Here is a 14,555-nt window from a genome sequence, read left to right on the forward strand (position 1 = left end):
TCATTGGAGAAATAACAGCTATATAAAATTTTACACAGCTGCAATGTAAAGTACTTCAGAAATGGACAGACAATAATTGTGAAAATCCCTGCATATTTATGGTATTACTGGTATTCGATAATGAAGGAGACAGAGATAGTTATCTGTCCCTTACAAATTTAAGCAAAACTAACATTATGTAGAAGAATGTGCTGTTGATAGAAGAGGATAAAAAACACACACACACACACACACACACACACACACACACACACACACACACACATGCTGATGGTGGCCTTGCTTCTGTGTCACTGTAATTGTTGGCTACAAGTTGCACAAGTTAGGCACAGCCACAACTAATAATTTCTGATGGGCCATTATTCTTGAATTTTGTCAAAAACTTTTCAGTTAGTTGTTATAAATAATATAGCAATTGTTAAAAGGCTATAAGTACAAAAGGAAGGCACAAACTGATGGTCACAGTGTCTATCCTGATGACTGATACAGTAACTGTCTTAAATGTCTTGTGTGCACCAGGTTCTCATACTTTCTCTCACAGGAACAATGTGAAGGCAGTTCACCTACAAGTGAAATGGAGAGTGCAGTATGTGGGGCAATTCGTGCTGCACGTGACATGGGACACCAGTTGCGACAGACAACTCTGGAACAAGCAGCAGAACTGCCAGCTGCACTACGGGGTGCACACGACACAGTTGCAGCGATACGCAATGCTGCTCTTGCAGCTGATGCTGACCGCCTGCAAGATTGCTCTGATCGCTTCACTGAATGCCTTGACCACATTCTTGAGGTGAGTACATAACGTGGATAAGAAATCCTTGAACAATGTCGACAGAGTCATACTTGAAGCTGCTCAAAAATATATTGAGTGAAAAAAAAATTATATGTGCAGTCTGATCTCTCAAACCAGTATAAAGAAAACTTAATAGACCAAGAATGTCAGAGAAGTAGAATATTTTTATTCATACTGATGTGCTATCCAAATCATGAATAAACTACACATCAACACACAGCAGATATCAATTACTTTTCTTAAGTATATGACAGAAAAATAAAATGATTTACTTGCAGATGTATAGCTTCAATTCTCCCTTTGCTCTTGTATAATAATAATAATAATAATAATAATAATAATAACTGTACATTCAGAACTAGTACTTATTGATTATAACATCAAATTAAAATGTTTTATAAAGTAATTCCTTTTCATAAATTTTAGCTAGAAATATAGTGTACTCTGTATAAAATTATATGAAATTTTTCAGAAAAGCAACTGAGACAATACTGATGTGTCCAAAATTTGAAAAACAATACTGGTATCAACAATTACTGCTGAGGAAAAGTAATGCTAGAGGAGTATTTCCCATTACAGGAGGTTAGGGTGATCTCTCTCTCTCTCTCTCTCTCTCTCTCTCTCTCTCTCTCTCTCTCTCTCTCCTCTGTCTGTCTGTAACTCCATCCATCCATCTATCTATCTATCTATCTATCTATCTATCTATCTATCTATCTATCTATCTATCTATCTATCTAACTAACTCCTTACTCTAATGACGATGTAAATAAAACAGAAAGAAACTTCCACATGGGAAAAATATATTAAAAACAAAGATTCCAAGACTTACCAAGCGGGAAAGCGCCGGCAGACAGGCACATGAACAAAACACACAAACACACACACAGAATTACGAGCTTTCGCAACTGGCAGTTGCTTCGTCAGGAAAGAGGGAAGGAGAGGGAAAAATGAAAGGATGTGGGTTTTAAGGGAGAGGGTAAGGAGTCATTCCAATCCCGGGAGCGGAAAGACTTCCCTTAGGGGAAAAAAAGGACAGGTGTACACTCGCACACACACACACATATCCATCCGCACATACACAGACACAAGCAGGTGCTTGTGCAGCTGCTTGTGCAGCTGCTTGTGTCTGTGTATGTGCGGATGGATATGTGTGTGTGTGTGCGAGTGTACACCTGTCCTTTTTTTCCCCTAAGGGAAGTCTTTCCGCTCCCGGGATTGGAATGACTCCTTACCCTCTCCCTTAAAACCCACATCCTTTCATTTTTCCCTCTCCTTCCCTCTTTCCTGACGAAGCAACTGCCAGTTGCGAAAGCTCGTAATTCTGTGTGTGTGTTTGTGTGTTTTGTTCATGTGCCTGTCTGCCGGCGCTTTCCCGCTTGGTAAGTCTTGGAATCTTTGTTTTTAATATATAACTCCTTACTCTAATAGAACTCAAGTTCTCCATCTCAGACATATAGAAAATAATGATGTACCTAAGGGAATGTGCAGCAGTGGTGTAAGAAGGAGCACCTTGTGCATTCGGTGTGTATGGTTTGAGGCGCCATTGAACATGTTGAAGAGGTTGTTCCAGCAGCCATTAAGGAAACACAATGCAGTCAACTGCATATTGAACACTGGAATAATGACACCTGCCATCTGGGCTCCAAGGTCATACTTGCACCATTTCAGCAACTGGTAGAGGAGGCTGAGAAAACAGGCCTCACTTCCAATAAGCTCACAGTCTACAGCATTGTCCCTGAACTTGTATAAACTCCCTGTTTCTAAGGCTAATGAATTACTTGAATGAGAGACTTCAAAGATTCTGTGACAACCTAGGCTGTAATTTCCTAGATTTGAGTCATAGGCTTGAGAACTGTAGGATCTCCCAAGATGGGTCAGGTTGCTCTACACATAAACTCTCATCCCGGTAGTGAACTATATGTGGGGTACACAAGAGGATGTTCTAGTCTAGGTGAGTCTTTGTCCTGTAGTGATAGCTATACAAGGTCCAAATGGTTCAAGAGCCAAAGAAATGCCCCTCGTAGATGAGTCTTAAAATTCTAGTGATTAACTGATGAAGTAGCCCAAAGTTTAAGGCACTTTTAAAAAATATTGTGAGTAACGTAATACTAGGTACAGAAAACTGTTCAGAAGCCGTAATATACAGAGTTGATATTTTTGGAGTGAATCTAAGTGTGTATCGAAAGGATACCTGATGGGAAAAGGAGTTGGTGTATTCAGTGCAATAGACAGGAAACTCATATCCACCAAAAACATTCGTAATTGCCTCTTCTATCAACCACCAGTTTCATACCCAGATGCTGACAAAATAATCATAGAGAACTCAGCTCAGTGACACATACATTCCCCAATCATACTCTCAGCACTGGAGGTCGAGAAAGACTTAGATCATCTCACAAAAAATTGGAATAATTATATAGTTTTCTACAGTACATCGACTGTAAGTTGTCCGATTGCCGTATGGGGGTTGTAGGGAGTGGAGGAAGTGAACTTTTTCACCCCCTTCCCTCCCTTAGATTGAGATGGGATAAGGAGGCATGTGGAGAGAGGAGAGAGGAAGAGGGGAGAGAAAACTTGTGTCTTGCAATCAAGCCTCTTACTCTGTGCTTCATGGTTCCACAAAAGCAGCAGCTGCATGCAAAGTTAAGGTGACATAAATTATGTTCGTAATCAAAACTGAAACCATCACATTTTGATATAATGTGTATCTTAACTGCAACAATAATGTACACTTCAAAGAAAGGGAACTGTACGAAATAGAGTGCAGCACATAATAGTAACACATCAGACAGTGGCTACCTCACACAGTATTTCAGGAAACTAATGACACCTTACTGCTTTTAAACAGTTTATTAATTTGCTACCAGTTTCAGTCAATGACTATCATCTGGCACCTGAATTAACATTAGAAAATAGAAAAATTACAACATAACCTCAATGTTAATCACCCTTGAGAGCCAGCTATAAGAGAGTGCCCACTTCATCACTCAGTACCACCCCGGACTGGAAACTACTGAACCACATCCTATATCATGGCTTTGATTATATATCGTTATGCTCTGAAATGAGAGACATCCCACCTAAGAACCTTTCCACCACTCCTAAAGTATAGTTTGGTTACCCACCCAACCTCTACAACATCCTAGCCCATCCCTATGCCTCTCCCCGTCCCAAATCAAATCCTTGCCACAGGAATCATATCTGTATGCAAGACACAGGTGCAAGACATGCCCAATCCACCCACCCAGCATTTCCTATCCTAGTCCTGTCATAGGCTTACCTTACCCCCTTCAAAGGCCGAGCCACCTGTGAAAGCAGCTATGTTGTACATCAGCTCTGCTGCAACCATTGCACAAATTTTTATATATTTGTATGACTATCAACCATTTGTCCATGAGAATAAACAACCATCACCAAACTGTGATCAAGAGCAAAGTAGACCACCCAGTGGCACAACATGCAGCTGAACATAACATGCTCGATTTCAATGGCTGCTTCACAGCCCGGGACATCGCATCTTATCCTCCACCACCAGCTATTCTGAAATGCACAGATGGTAGTTATCCTTGCAGCATGTTTTTCATTCTCAAAATTATCCTGGCCACAATGTATGATGACCTATTGTCCCCACACCCTACACCCAACAGTTTTCATCCTCTTGTCCCATCATCTCCTCCCTTCTCACATTCCCTCATCCTCTTTGTGTGCCTCCCACTCCCAGTTTATGCACCCGATCCTTTCCCCTTCCCTGTTCCTCTCCTATTCTGCTTCTCCACTCATCATTTTTTCTACACACCCCATATCTTGATGCTGCACCTGGCAGTTTCTGACCCCACCAGAAAGTGCCTTTCTCGCCTCCCCACCCGTACTCTGATATCCCTCCCACTTACCCACCCACTCTTCAAATTCTGGTTGAAGCTGCCAGTGGTAGTAGTCATGTGTGTGAGAGATGTACTTGTTTGTGTTAATCTTTATCTGTTTTCTTTGCTGTAGGATGCTTTGGTTGAAAGCTATAATGCATAAAAGTCTCTTTGATGTTTTCCTAATAATGTTCATAGACAAACAAGATTGATCAGTACACCCTATCCAAATGTGTAAGATCAATATGAAATCTCAGACAGACAGAAAATGTATTTATGAAGGTTAAAAAAAAGGAACAGAGAGAGAGAGAGAGAGAGAGAGAGAGAGAGAGAGAGAGAGAGAGACTCAGGATCATCTGATTTTGGCAGTTAAACATTGTATTGAATGGGGTGAAGCATGTTACCAAAAACATCATTTTAAACCATTACAACTCATTAACACTTTCAAATATCTAATAGACAGTGGTGTGCAATAAAGATGGGAAATAATATCTCAGCACAGACAAAAATACTTCAATTCCCATAAACCCTACAGCCATCACAAAGCAATCTTATTAAGTAGAATAATATCACATCTTGTATTTTACAACGGGGGTATGAAGGGATAATATAAATGAACAATATGGACCTTATACAATGGTATCAAAATAAAATGTAACAATAATGTTATCTGGAAATACAAAGAGGGTAGTATATATAGAGGATAACAGATGAGTTCGAATAATCACAAAGCAGTCCTATAAAAAGCACTATACAAAATCTCAAATGTTCTCAGGATGGGGGAGGGGGATGGCAGAAAGGGTAATATAACTTATGAATGAGAACCATAGCCGACCGGAGTGGCTGTGCAGTTCTAGGCGCTACAGTCTGGAGCCGCATGACCACTACCGTCGCAGGTTCGAATCCTGCCTCGAGCATGGATGTGTGTGATGTCCTTAGGTTAGTTAGTTTTAAGTAGTTCTAAGTTCTAGGGGACTGATGACTGCAGATGCTGAGTCCCATAGTGTTCAGAGCCATTTGAACCATTTTATTCCTGTTTGACTATAATGTTATGAAAAGGGTAGATTGCTGCTTACTGTATAGTGTGGATGCTGAGTCACAGAAAGGCACAACAAAAAGACTGCCAAACAAATGAGCTTGCAGCCAAAAGTCTTCTTCTAGAGTAGAGAACAAAACATACATCCGCACGAGCAACAAGTGTAACACATGCACACGCATGCCTGCGCACGCATGCATGCCTCCCCCAGACAAACACACACACAAATCTCCAGCTTTTGCAACCCAAGGTTGCTTCGTCAGGAAAGAGAGAAGGAGAGGGAAAGATGAAAGGATGTGGGTTTTAAGGGAGAGGGCAAGGAGTCATTCCAGTCCCAGGAGCAGAAAGACTTACCTTAGGGGGGAAAAAGGGACAGGTATACACTCACGTACACACACAAACATCCATCCGCACATATACAGACACAAGCAGACATTGTAAAGGCAAAGAGTTTGGGCAGAGATGTCAGTCGAGGCGGAAGTACAGAGGCAAATATGTTGTTGAGTGACAAGTGATGTACGAGGGGCGGCAACTTGAAATTAGCGGTGGGTAACGGGAAGAGAGGATATATTGAAGGGCAAGTTCCCATCTCCGGAGTTCTGATAGGATGGTGTTGGTGGGAAGTATCCAGATAAACCGGACAGTGTAACACTGTGTGAAGATATGCTGGCCGTGCACCAAGGCATGTTTAGCCACAGGGTGATCCTCATTACCAACAAACACTGTCTGCCTGTGTCCGTTCATGTGAATGGGCAATTTGTTGCTGGTCATTCCCACATAGAATGCTTCACAGTGTAGGCAGGTCAGTTGATAAATCACGTGGGTGCTTTCACACGTGGCTCTGCCTTTGATCGTGTACACCTTCCGGGTTACAGTACTGGAGTGGGGGGTGGTGGTAGGGTGCTTGGGACAGGTCTTACACCGGAGGCAGTTACAAGGGTAGGAGCCAGTGGGTAGGGAAGGTGGTTTGGGATTTCACAGGGATGAACCGAGAGGTTACGAAGGTTAGGTGGATGGCGGAAAGACACTCTTGGTGGAGTGGGGAGGATTTCATGAAGGATGGATCTTCATTTTAGGGCAGGACTTAAGGAAGTCGTATCCCGGCTGGAGAGCCACATTCAGAGTCTGATCCAGTCCCGTAAAGTATCCTGTCACAAGTGGGTCACTTTTGGGGTTCTTCTTTGGGAGGTTCTGGGTTTGAGGGGATGAGAAAGTGGCTCTAGCTATTTGCTTCTGTACCAGGTCGGGAGGGTAGTTGCGGGTTGCGAAAACTGTTTTCAGGTTGTTGGTATAATGGTTCAGGGATTCAGGACTGGAGCAGATTTGTTTGCCACAAAGACTTAAGCTGTAGGGAAGCGACCGTTTGATATGGAATGGGTGGCAGCTGTCGAAATGGAGTTACTGTTGCTTGTTGGTGGGTTTGATCTGGACGGATGTGTGAAGCTGGCCATTGGACAGATGGAGGTCAACATCAAGGAAAGTGGCATAGGATTTGGAGTAGGACCAGGTGAATCTGGAGGTTGAAGGTGTTGATCTACATAGGAAAAGATCAAGCCTGACAACCCAAAGTTTGGTACAGATTTATGGATGACGCCTTCTCAACCATCTGACCACAAATAACATACTATCAAGAACCCAGTTTGGATTTCTGAAGGGTTCTGATATCGAAAAGGCTATTTACACCTACATTGAATATGTACTTAATTCATTAAATAACAAGTTACAAACAGCAGGTATTTTCTGTGATTTATCAAAGGCATTTGATTGTGTAAACCACAACATCCTTTTAAATAAATTAGAATTCTATGGTGTCACTGGCAGTGCTGTAAAATGGTTCAAGTCATACCTCGCTAACAGGAAACAAAGGGTGTCAGTGCAAGGGACTAGTGAATTAAGTCATCAGTCAATATCAGAATGGGAAGAAATTACATGTGGTGTCCCACAAGGATCCATCTTAGGGCCATTGCTTTTTCTTGTGTACATTAATGATCTCTCATCAGTTACACTGCCAGAAGCAGAGTTCGTTTTGTTTGCAGATGACACAAGTATTGCAATAAATAGTATGTCGAGTGTAGTTCTAGATATATCTACTAATGATATTTTCATGGATATTAATAAATGGTTTAAAGCCAACTCACTGACATTAAACTTCGAAAAGACTCATTATATGCAATTCAGAACCTGTAAGAGCTTTCCACCCAGCATATGCATAAAGTAAGAAGAAGAGCACATAGAAAAGGTTGACAGTCTTAAATTCCTGGGATTACAACTTGATAATAAATTCAGTTGGGAGGAGCACACCACAGAACTGCAGAAACGCCTTAACAAATCTGTATTTGCAATTCGAGTGTTTGCAGACATAGGCGACATAAAAGTTAAAAACGCTTGCATACTTTGCCTACTTTCATTCCATAATGTCATATGGTATAATATTTTGGGGTAACGCTTCAAGTCAAACAAAAGTTTTCAGAGTCCAAAAGCGTGTAATATGTATTATTTGTGGAGTAAACTCACAGACGTCTTGTAGAAACCTCTTCAAAGAACTAGGTATACTAACTACTGCCTCTCAGTATATTTACTCCTTAATGAAATTTGTCCTAAATAATATATCTCTTTTTCCAACAAACAGCTCAGTTCATACATACAATACCAGGAACAAAAATGATGTGCACAAGGACTTAAAAGCACTTACTTTAGTTCAAAAAGGGGTCCACTACTCAGGAACACTCATCTTCAATAATTTGCCAGCAAACATAAAAAATTTAGTTACAAATAGAGATCAGTTTAAAAGGAGCCTGAAAGACTTACTAGTGGCCGACTCCTTCTACTCCATTGACGAATTTTTTAATAGAAACAAATGATGTGTTGTATATATTTATACTATTAGTATTGTTATTTCAGCTTAAAAAAAATAAAAAAAGGTGACATGTTCCACATCCATGAGAATCTCCTAAACGTGGATCTGTGGAACGAAAACTAATCTAATCTAAATCTAATCTAATCTTCATGATCTGGACTCACAGTGAAGAAGAACTCCAGAATTTTCTCTCCAACCTCAACCTTCCACATGGGAAAAATGTATCTATCAACAAAGATGATGTAACATACCAAACAAAAGCATTGGTATGTTGATAGACACACAAACACACACACAAAATTCAAGCTTTCGTAACCCACGGTTGCTTCATTATGTCTGCTTGTGTCTGTATATGTGCGGATGGATGTGTGTGTGTGTGTGTGTGTGTGTGTGTGTATACCTGTCCTTTTTTCGCCCTAAGGTAAGTCTTTCCACTCGCGGGATTGGAATGACTCCTTACCCTCTCCCTTAAAAACCCCCATTCTTTCATCTTTCCCTCTCCTTCCCTCTTCCCGATGAAGCAACCGTGGGTTGCGAAAGCTTGAATTTTGTGTGTGTGTTTGTATATATATATATACTAAAAACAAAGATTCCAAGACTTACCAAGCGGGAAAGCGCCGGTAGACAGCACAATAAAATAACACACAAACACACACACACACACACATACAAAATTTCGAGCTTTTGCAACCGGCGGCTGCTTCGTCAGGAAAGAGGGAAGGAAAAGGAAAGATGAAAGGGTGTGGGTTTTAAGGGAGAGGGTAAGGAGTCATTCCAATCCCGGGAACGGAAAGACTTACCTTAGGGGGAAAAAAAGGATAGGTATATACTCGCGCGCGCGCGCACACACACACACACACACACACACACACACACACATATCCATCCATACATACACAGACATAAGCAGACATATTTAAAGGCATAGAGTTTGGGCAGAGATGTCAGTCGAGGCGGAAGTGTGGATGCAAAGATGATGTTCAATGACAGGTGAGGTATGAGTGGCGGCAACTTGAAATTAGCGGAGATTGAGGCCTGGTGGATAACGAGAAGAGAGGATATATTGAAGGGCAAGTTCCCATCTCCGGAGTTCGGAGAGGTTGTTGTTGGTGGGAAGTATCCAGATAACCCGGACGGTGTAACACTGTGCCAAGATGTGCTGGCCGTGCACCAAGGCATGTTTAGCCACAGGGTGATCCTCACACCAAACACTGTCTGCCTGTGTCCAATATATATATTAAAAACAAAGATTCCAAGACTTACCAAGCGGGAAAGTGCCGGCAGACAGGCACATTAACAAAACACACAAACACACACACAGAATTACTAGCTTTCGCAACCGATGGTTGCTTCTTCAGGAAGGAGAGGGAAAGACGAAAGGATGTGGGTTTTAAGAGGAAAAACTGCCAAAAACTGCCAAAATCAGATGATCCTGAGTCTCTCTCTCTCTCTCTCTCTCTCTCTCTCTCTCTCTCTCTCTCTCTCTCTCTCTCTCTCTCTCCCTCTCCCTTAAAACCCACATCCTTTCGTCTTTCCCTCTCCTTCCTGAAGAAGCAACCATCGGTTGCGAAAGCTAGTAATTCTGTGTGTGTGTTTGTGTGTTTTGTTAATGTGCCTGTCTGCCGGCGCTTTCCCGAAAACAATGATTCCAAGACTTACCAAGCAGGAAAGCGCCGGCAGGCAGGCACAATGAACAAAACACACAAACACACACACACACACAATTACTAGCTTTCGCAACCGATGGTTGCTTCTTCAGGAAGGAGAGGGAAAGACGAAAGGATGTGGGTTTTAAGGGAGAGGGTTAGGAGTCATTCCAATCCCGGGAGCGGAAAGACTTCCCTTAGGGGGAAAAAAAGGACAGGTGTACACTCGCGCGCGCGCACACACACACACACACACACACACACACACACATATATCCATCCGCACATACACAGACACAAGCAGACATATTTCAAATATGTCTGCTTGTGTCTGTGTATGTGCGGATGGATATATGTGTGTGTGTGTGTGTGTGTGTGTGTGTGTGTGTGTGTGTGTGTGTGTGTGTGTGTGTGCGCGCGAGTGTACACCTGTCCTTTTTTTTCCCCTAAGGGAAGTCTTTCCGCTCCCGGGAATGGAATGACTCCTAACCCTCTCCTTAAAACCCACATCCTTTCGTCTTTCCCTCTCCTTCCTGAAGAAGCAACCATCGGTTGCGAAAGCTAGTAATTGTGTGTGTGTGTGTGTGTGTGTTTGTGTGTTTTGTTCATTGTGCCTGTCTGTCGGCGCTTTCCCGCTTGGTAAGTCTTGGAATCTTTGTTTTTGAATATATTTTTCCCGTGTGGAAGTTTCTTTATATATATATATATATATATATATATATATATATATATATATATATATATATATATATATATGTGTGTGTGTGTGTGTGTGTGTACTTAAGGCCTTTTGGCCGAAAGCTCACTTGTTTGGCAGTCTTTTGTTGTGTCTATCTGCATGTAGGCAGTTCAGTATCTGCACTATATAGTGAGACGCAAGCTATCATTTTCATAATGTTGTCATTATTCCATCCTGGTTTTTCCATTGTTTGTATCTGTTTGACTATAAGTTAGGTGTCATGTCTACATCATTTTAGCCACTTGTATGGAGATGAACTAATACTTTTATTGACAGGTCCTCTGCATACTAAGGTACCCTTTGTGAAGCTACTGCGTTTAACACTGTGTACCTTGGACCATTTAACTGTGGTTAGTTTTTCTTATATCCATGAGATGACATAACTTCCCATTAATATTCTGGAAACCTTAATCTTAATCATTTGTTCCTTTGTCCCTGTGGGACATGTGATACACTGAATTATGCATTGTACCCAGAACTTGCCACTTTTGTTTTAATGAATGCTTGAAAGATTTTTGTCACAGGTTACATTTTTTTTGTTTATTGTCTCATAATGCCAGGGTTGCCACAAGTTCTGGAAATCAGGGAATTTTAAAAGTGTCAGGAAAATCAGAGAAATTTGAAAAATACATGAAAAATCTCATTTTTGTCCCAGTAGATGAAATGGTTTCTTTACTGAGATGTCATGCATAGTCACTGGCTGGGCACCACTTCCCTACTCCCTCATTCCTCCTCCCCCTCCTCCATTTCTACCATTCCCCTCAGCTTGCAGTCAGTGCCACCACTTCTTGCCACTAGCCTAGCAGCTGCTGATGAGAGGCAGTGATGAATGAGTAGTGGTTTGTTTGGATCTGATGCTCAAGAGACGGTTTGTGCAGTGGCTGGAGATGGCAGTCATGTGTGCATGAGTTTTGTCTGAGTGATTGTGTGACAAAGGCTATAGCTGAAAATTTAATTGTGAGAGTGTGGTTGTCTTTTCTACATGTCTGCCTATGGCTCTGCAATCATCTTCACAGTGAGCTGCAACCTATCCTCATTAGCACTGTTTCTCAGAGTATTTGTGCAAGTCGTCTGTTGCATGGATTGATCATTGTGATCTCATTTCATCAACATGGTGTCTGTGACACATGAATTGCTGGCCACACAAGTGGACTTCCACAACGGGGAAATATTGCAGGAGATTTCTGTGGGTATCTCTAATGGATCGAGCACACTGATCTGAAGCCCACCATTTCCCACTAATGTGCAGGGCTTGCCCGTTGGATCTAGTCTCACTGATCTACCTGCAGGCCAGGTCTGTTTTATGTGGCATAATGTGGCGGACTTTTGTGGTTTATCCATAGACCTAAGACTACAGTGCTCCTTGGCAGGCCAGAGGCTAGCAAGTACATTGTACAGTGTGATACTTTATAGACATTTTATTTATTCTTGTACATTTTGGCATCCCAAAAGTAGTTTATATATTAAAAAGTATGGATGATAAGAATAACTTTGTGGCAGTCGCTGGCAGTTTGTATGCTATGTACTCATCTATTTCTCAGAAGAAAAATCACATTATACCTGTAAAATAATAGACATAAAACAGTGGGTAATAACAAACAATAATGAACATGGTAAAGCCAACATTTTATTGGCGGTCACCTATAGCGCTGGTTTTCACAACACTTCCCTGCCTTATTCACTTTTTTCCAGACGCCTATATTTTTCTGTGGCTATTTCTGGAATCACTGAAGGTATTTTAAATCTGTCTTGTGACTCCAAGAAAATGCATATTTTTGTCCCAAAATGTGTTTTGTTTTTATTGAAATAAAATAATAACAGTGGTCTTAATGAGACACACATATCATTTGGCTTTCTTTCTACGTAAAAATGTTCATTACAAAAGATGTTGATATTAGTACGTAAGAGTTTAGCTTACACAGGGGAGAAATACAGGAGTCCTTACATTTTTTTTTTTTTTTTTTTTTTTTTTTTTTGTATGTATATACTTACCCTTGAGATCTCTGGAAATGTTACACTTTGTATTTTATGTCTTTATGACACTTTGTACATTGAGATTTTGTTTTCATTTCTGTTTTCTAATATGGCTTCAGGTGCCATATGATGGTCATTGACAGATACTGGTAGCAAATTAATAAATTTTTCCACATCAGTCAAGTGTCATGAGCTTCCTGAAAGTTACACCTGCTGCTGGCAATAACCAGAGAGAATACTTTTGATGCAGTATTTGTTAGCTAGGTAACATTGGCTGCAATAAAAAAAATTACTGCCAGTCAGAGCTGGTGTGCTAAGACAACCTGCAGAACAATACTCTGAAAACTATTTGAGACACACAGTTTGAAAGTATATTCACAACAAAAATTTATTGGATCTAATGGCAACAAATAGACTTCATCTAACCTCTTTGAGGATGTGCACATTGAAACTGGTACCATGACTGTGAGGCAGTTGTAGGAAGAATGATAACTGAAGTACAAAGGCCAACTAAAACAAGTAGAAAGATTTATATGTTCAGTGAACTAGATAAAGTAGTAATAGTGTTTTATTTCAAGGACATCAAAACATTTAGCTCAGAGGAGGAGCACATGACCTGAGTTTAGAAAAATACTTGACCATGCACTGGATAGAGAAGATAACAAAGAAAATGAAATTGAGGATAGCAAAACAAAACAGGAATGCTGAACTCTGTTTTCACATTTTCTTTAGAAAGTAAATTACAGTAATAGCACTGGTTTAATTTTTGTAAGATGTCAGAGATGAAATATATACATACTAATGCCAAGGTTGTTGTGGAACAGCTGAAATCACAAAAAATTTTAGCCCGAGGACTTGATGGAAATCCTGTAAGCTTCCCTATAGAACTTGTGAGTGAATCATCCCCCTTTTTAACTGTAACATACCAGACACATGATCTAGAGCATATGGCCATTAGTTGAAAGAAAGGTAGCAGAAATAATCCATGGAACTGTCCCCCAATACCATCGACATCCATTTGTCATAGAATCTTGGAACATATTCTGGGCTCAAGCATAATGAGATATTTCATCAGACTGGTCTCTGTGCCAACGAGCACAGATTCTGACACCATCAGGCATTAGAAACAATTTGCACTTTTCTCGCATGATATTGGTGAAGGCAGTTAGGTAAATTTGGTATGACTTCTTTATATCCACTGAATTGGTATCACAGCAATATTTGTTAGTGAAATTACATTTATATAGGCTATCAAGTGTAATTTTGTCTGCATTGAGAATTTATTGGTAGGGAGGCTGCATCAACAACAAATGTAGGAGTAATTCATTTGTAGCCTAGGGAAGTTTGTTGTAACCCTTGCTGTTTGAGTTGCACCATATTTACTCGAATCTAAGCTGCACTTTTTTTCTGGTTTTTGTAATCCAAAAAACCGCCTGTGGCTTAGAATCGAGTGCAAAGTAAGTTGTGAAAAATGTTGGTAGGTGCCGCCACATCTAAGTTCTGCCATTGAATATATGTAAGCGCTACACAGGCATGCTTTGCAGGGACAAAGATAAATACTGGCGCCAAAACCTATGCGATAGTAAATAAATTTAAAAAAAAAAGGTGGAAGATGAGTTTTTTTCTCCGCCCCGAGTTTCGACCACTGCA

The 14,555-nt window shown here is 40.8% G+C and overlaps 1 protein-coding gene across 4 annotated transcripts in view; it reads left to right on the forward strand.

The window, feature by feature from the left end:
• LOC126272870 (alpha-catulin) overlaps positions 1–14,555 on the forward strand; it is a 396,855-nt gene that overhangs the window by 278,242 nt on the left and 104,058 nt on the right. For all 4 annotated transcript variants that reach the window (XM_049976091.1, XM_049976092.1, XM_049976093.1 and 1 more), the window contains exon 5: positions 542–790. In XM_049976091.1, the coding sequence (XP_049832048.1) occupies positions 542–790 (249 nt within the window). The remainder of the gene's footprint in view (positions 1–541; positions 791–14,555) is intronic.

Source organism: Schistocerca gregaria, chromosome 5 (genome assembly GCF_023897955.1).
Source record: "Schistocerca gregaria isolate iqSchGreg1 chromosome 5, iqSchGreg1.2, whole genome shotgun sequence".
In the NCBI taxonomy this organism is placed as follows: domain Eukaryota; kingdom Metazoa; phylum Arthropoda; class Insecta; order Orthoptera; family Acrididae; genus Schistocerca; species Schistocerca gregaria.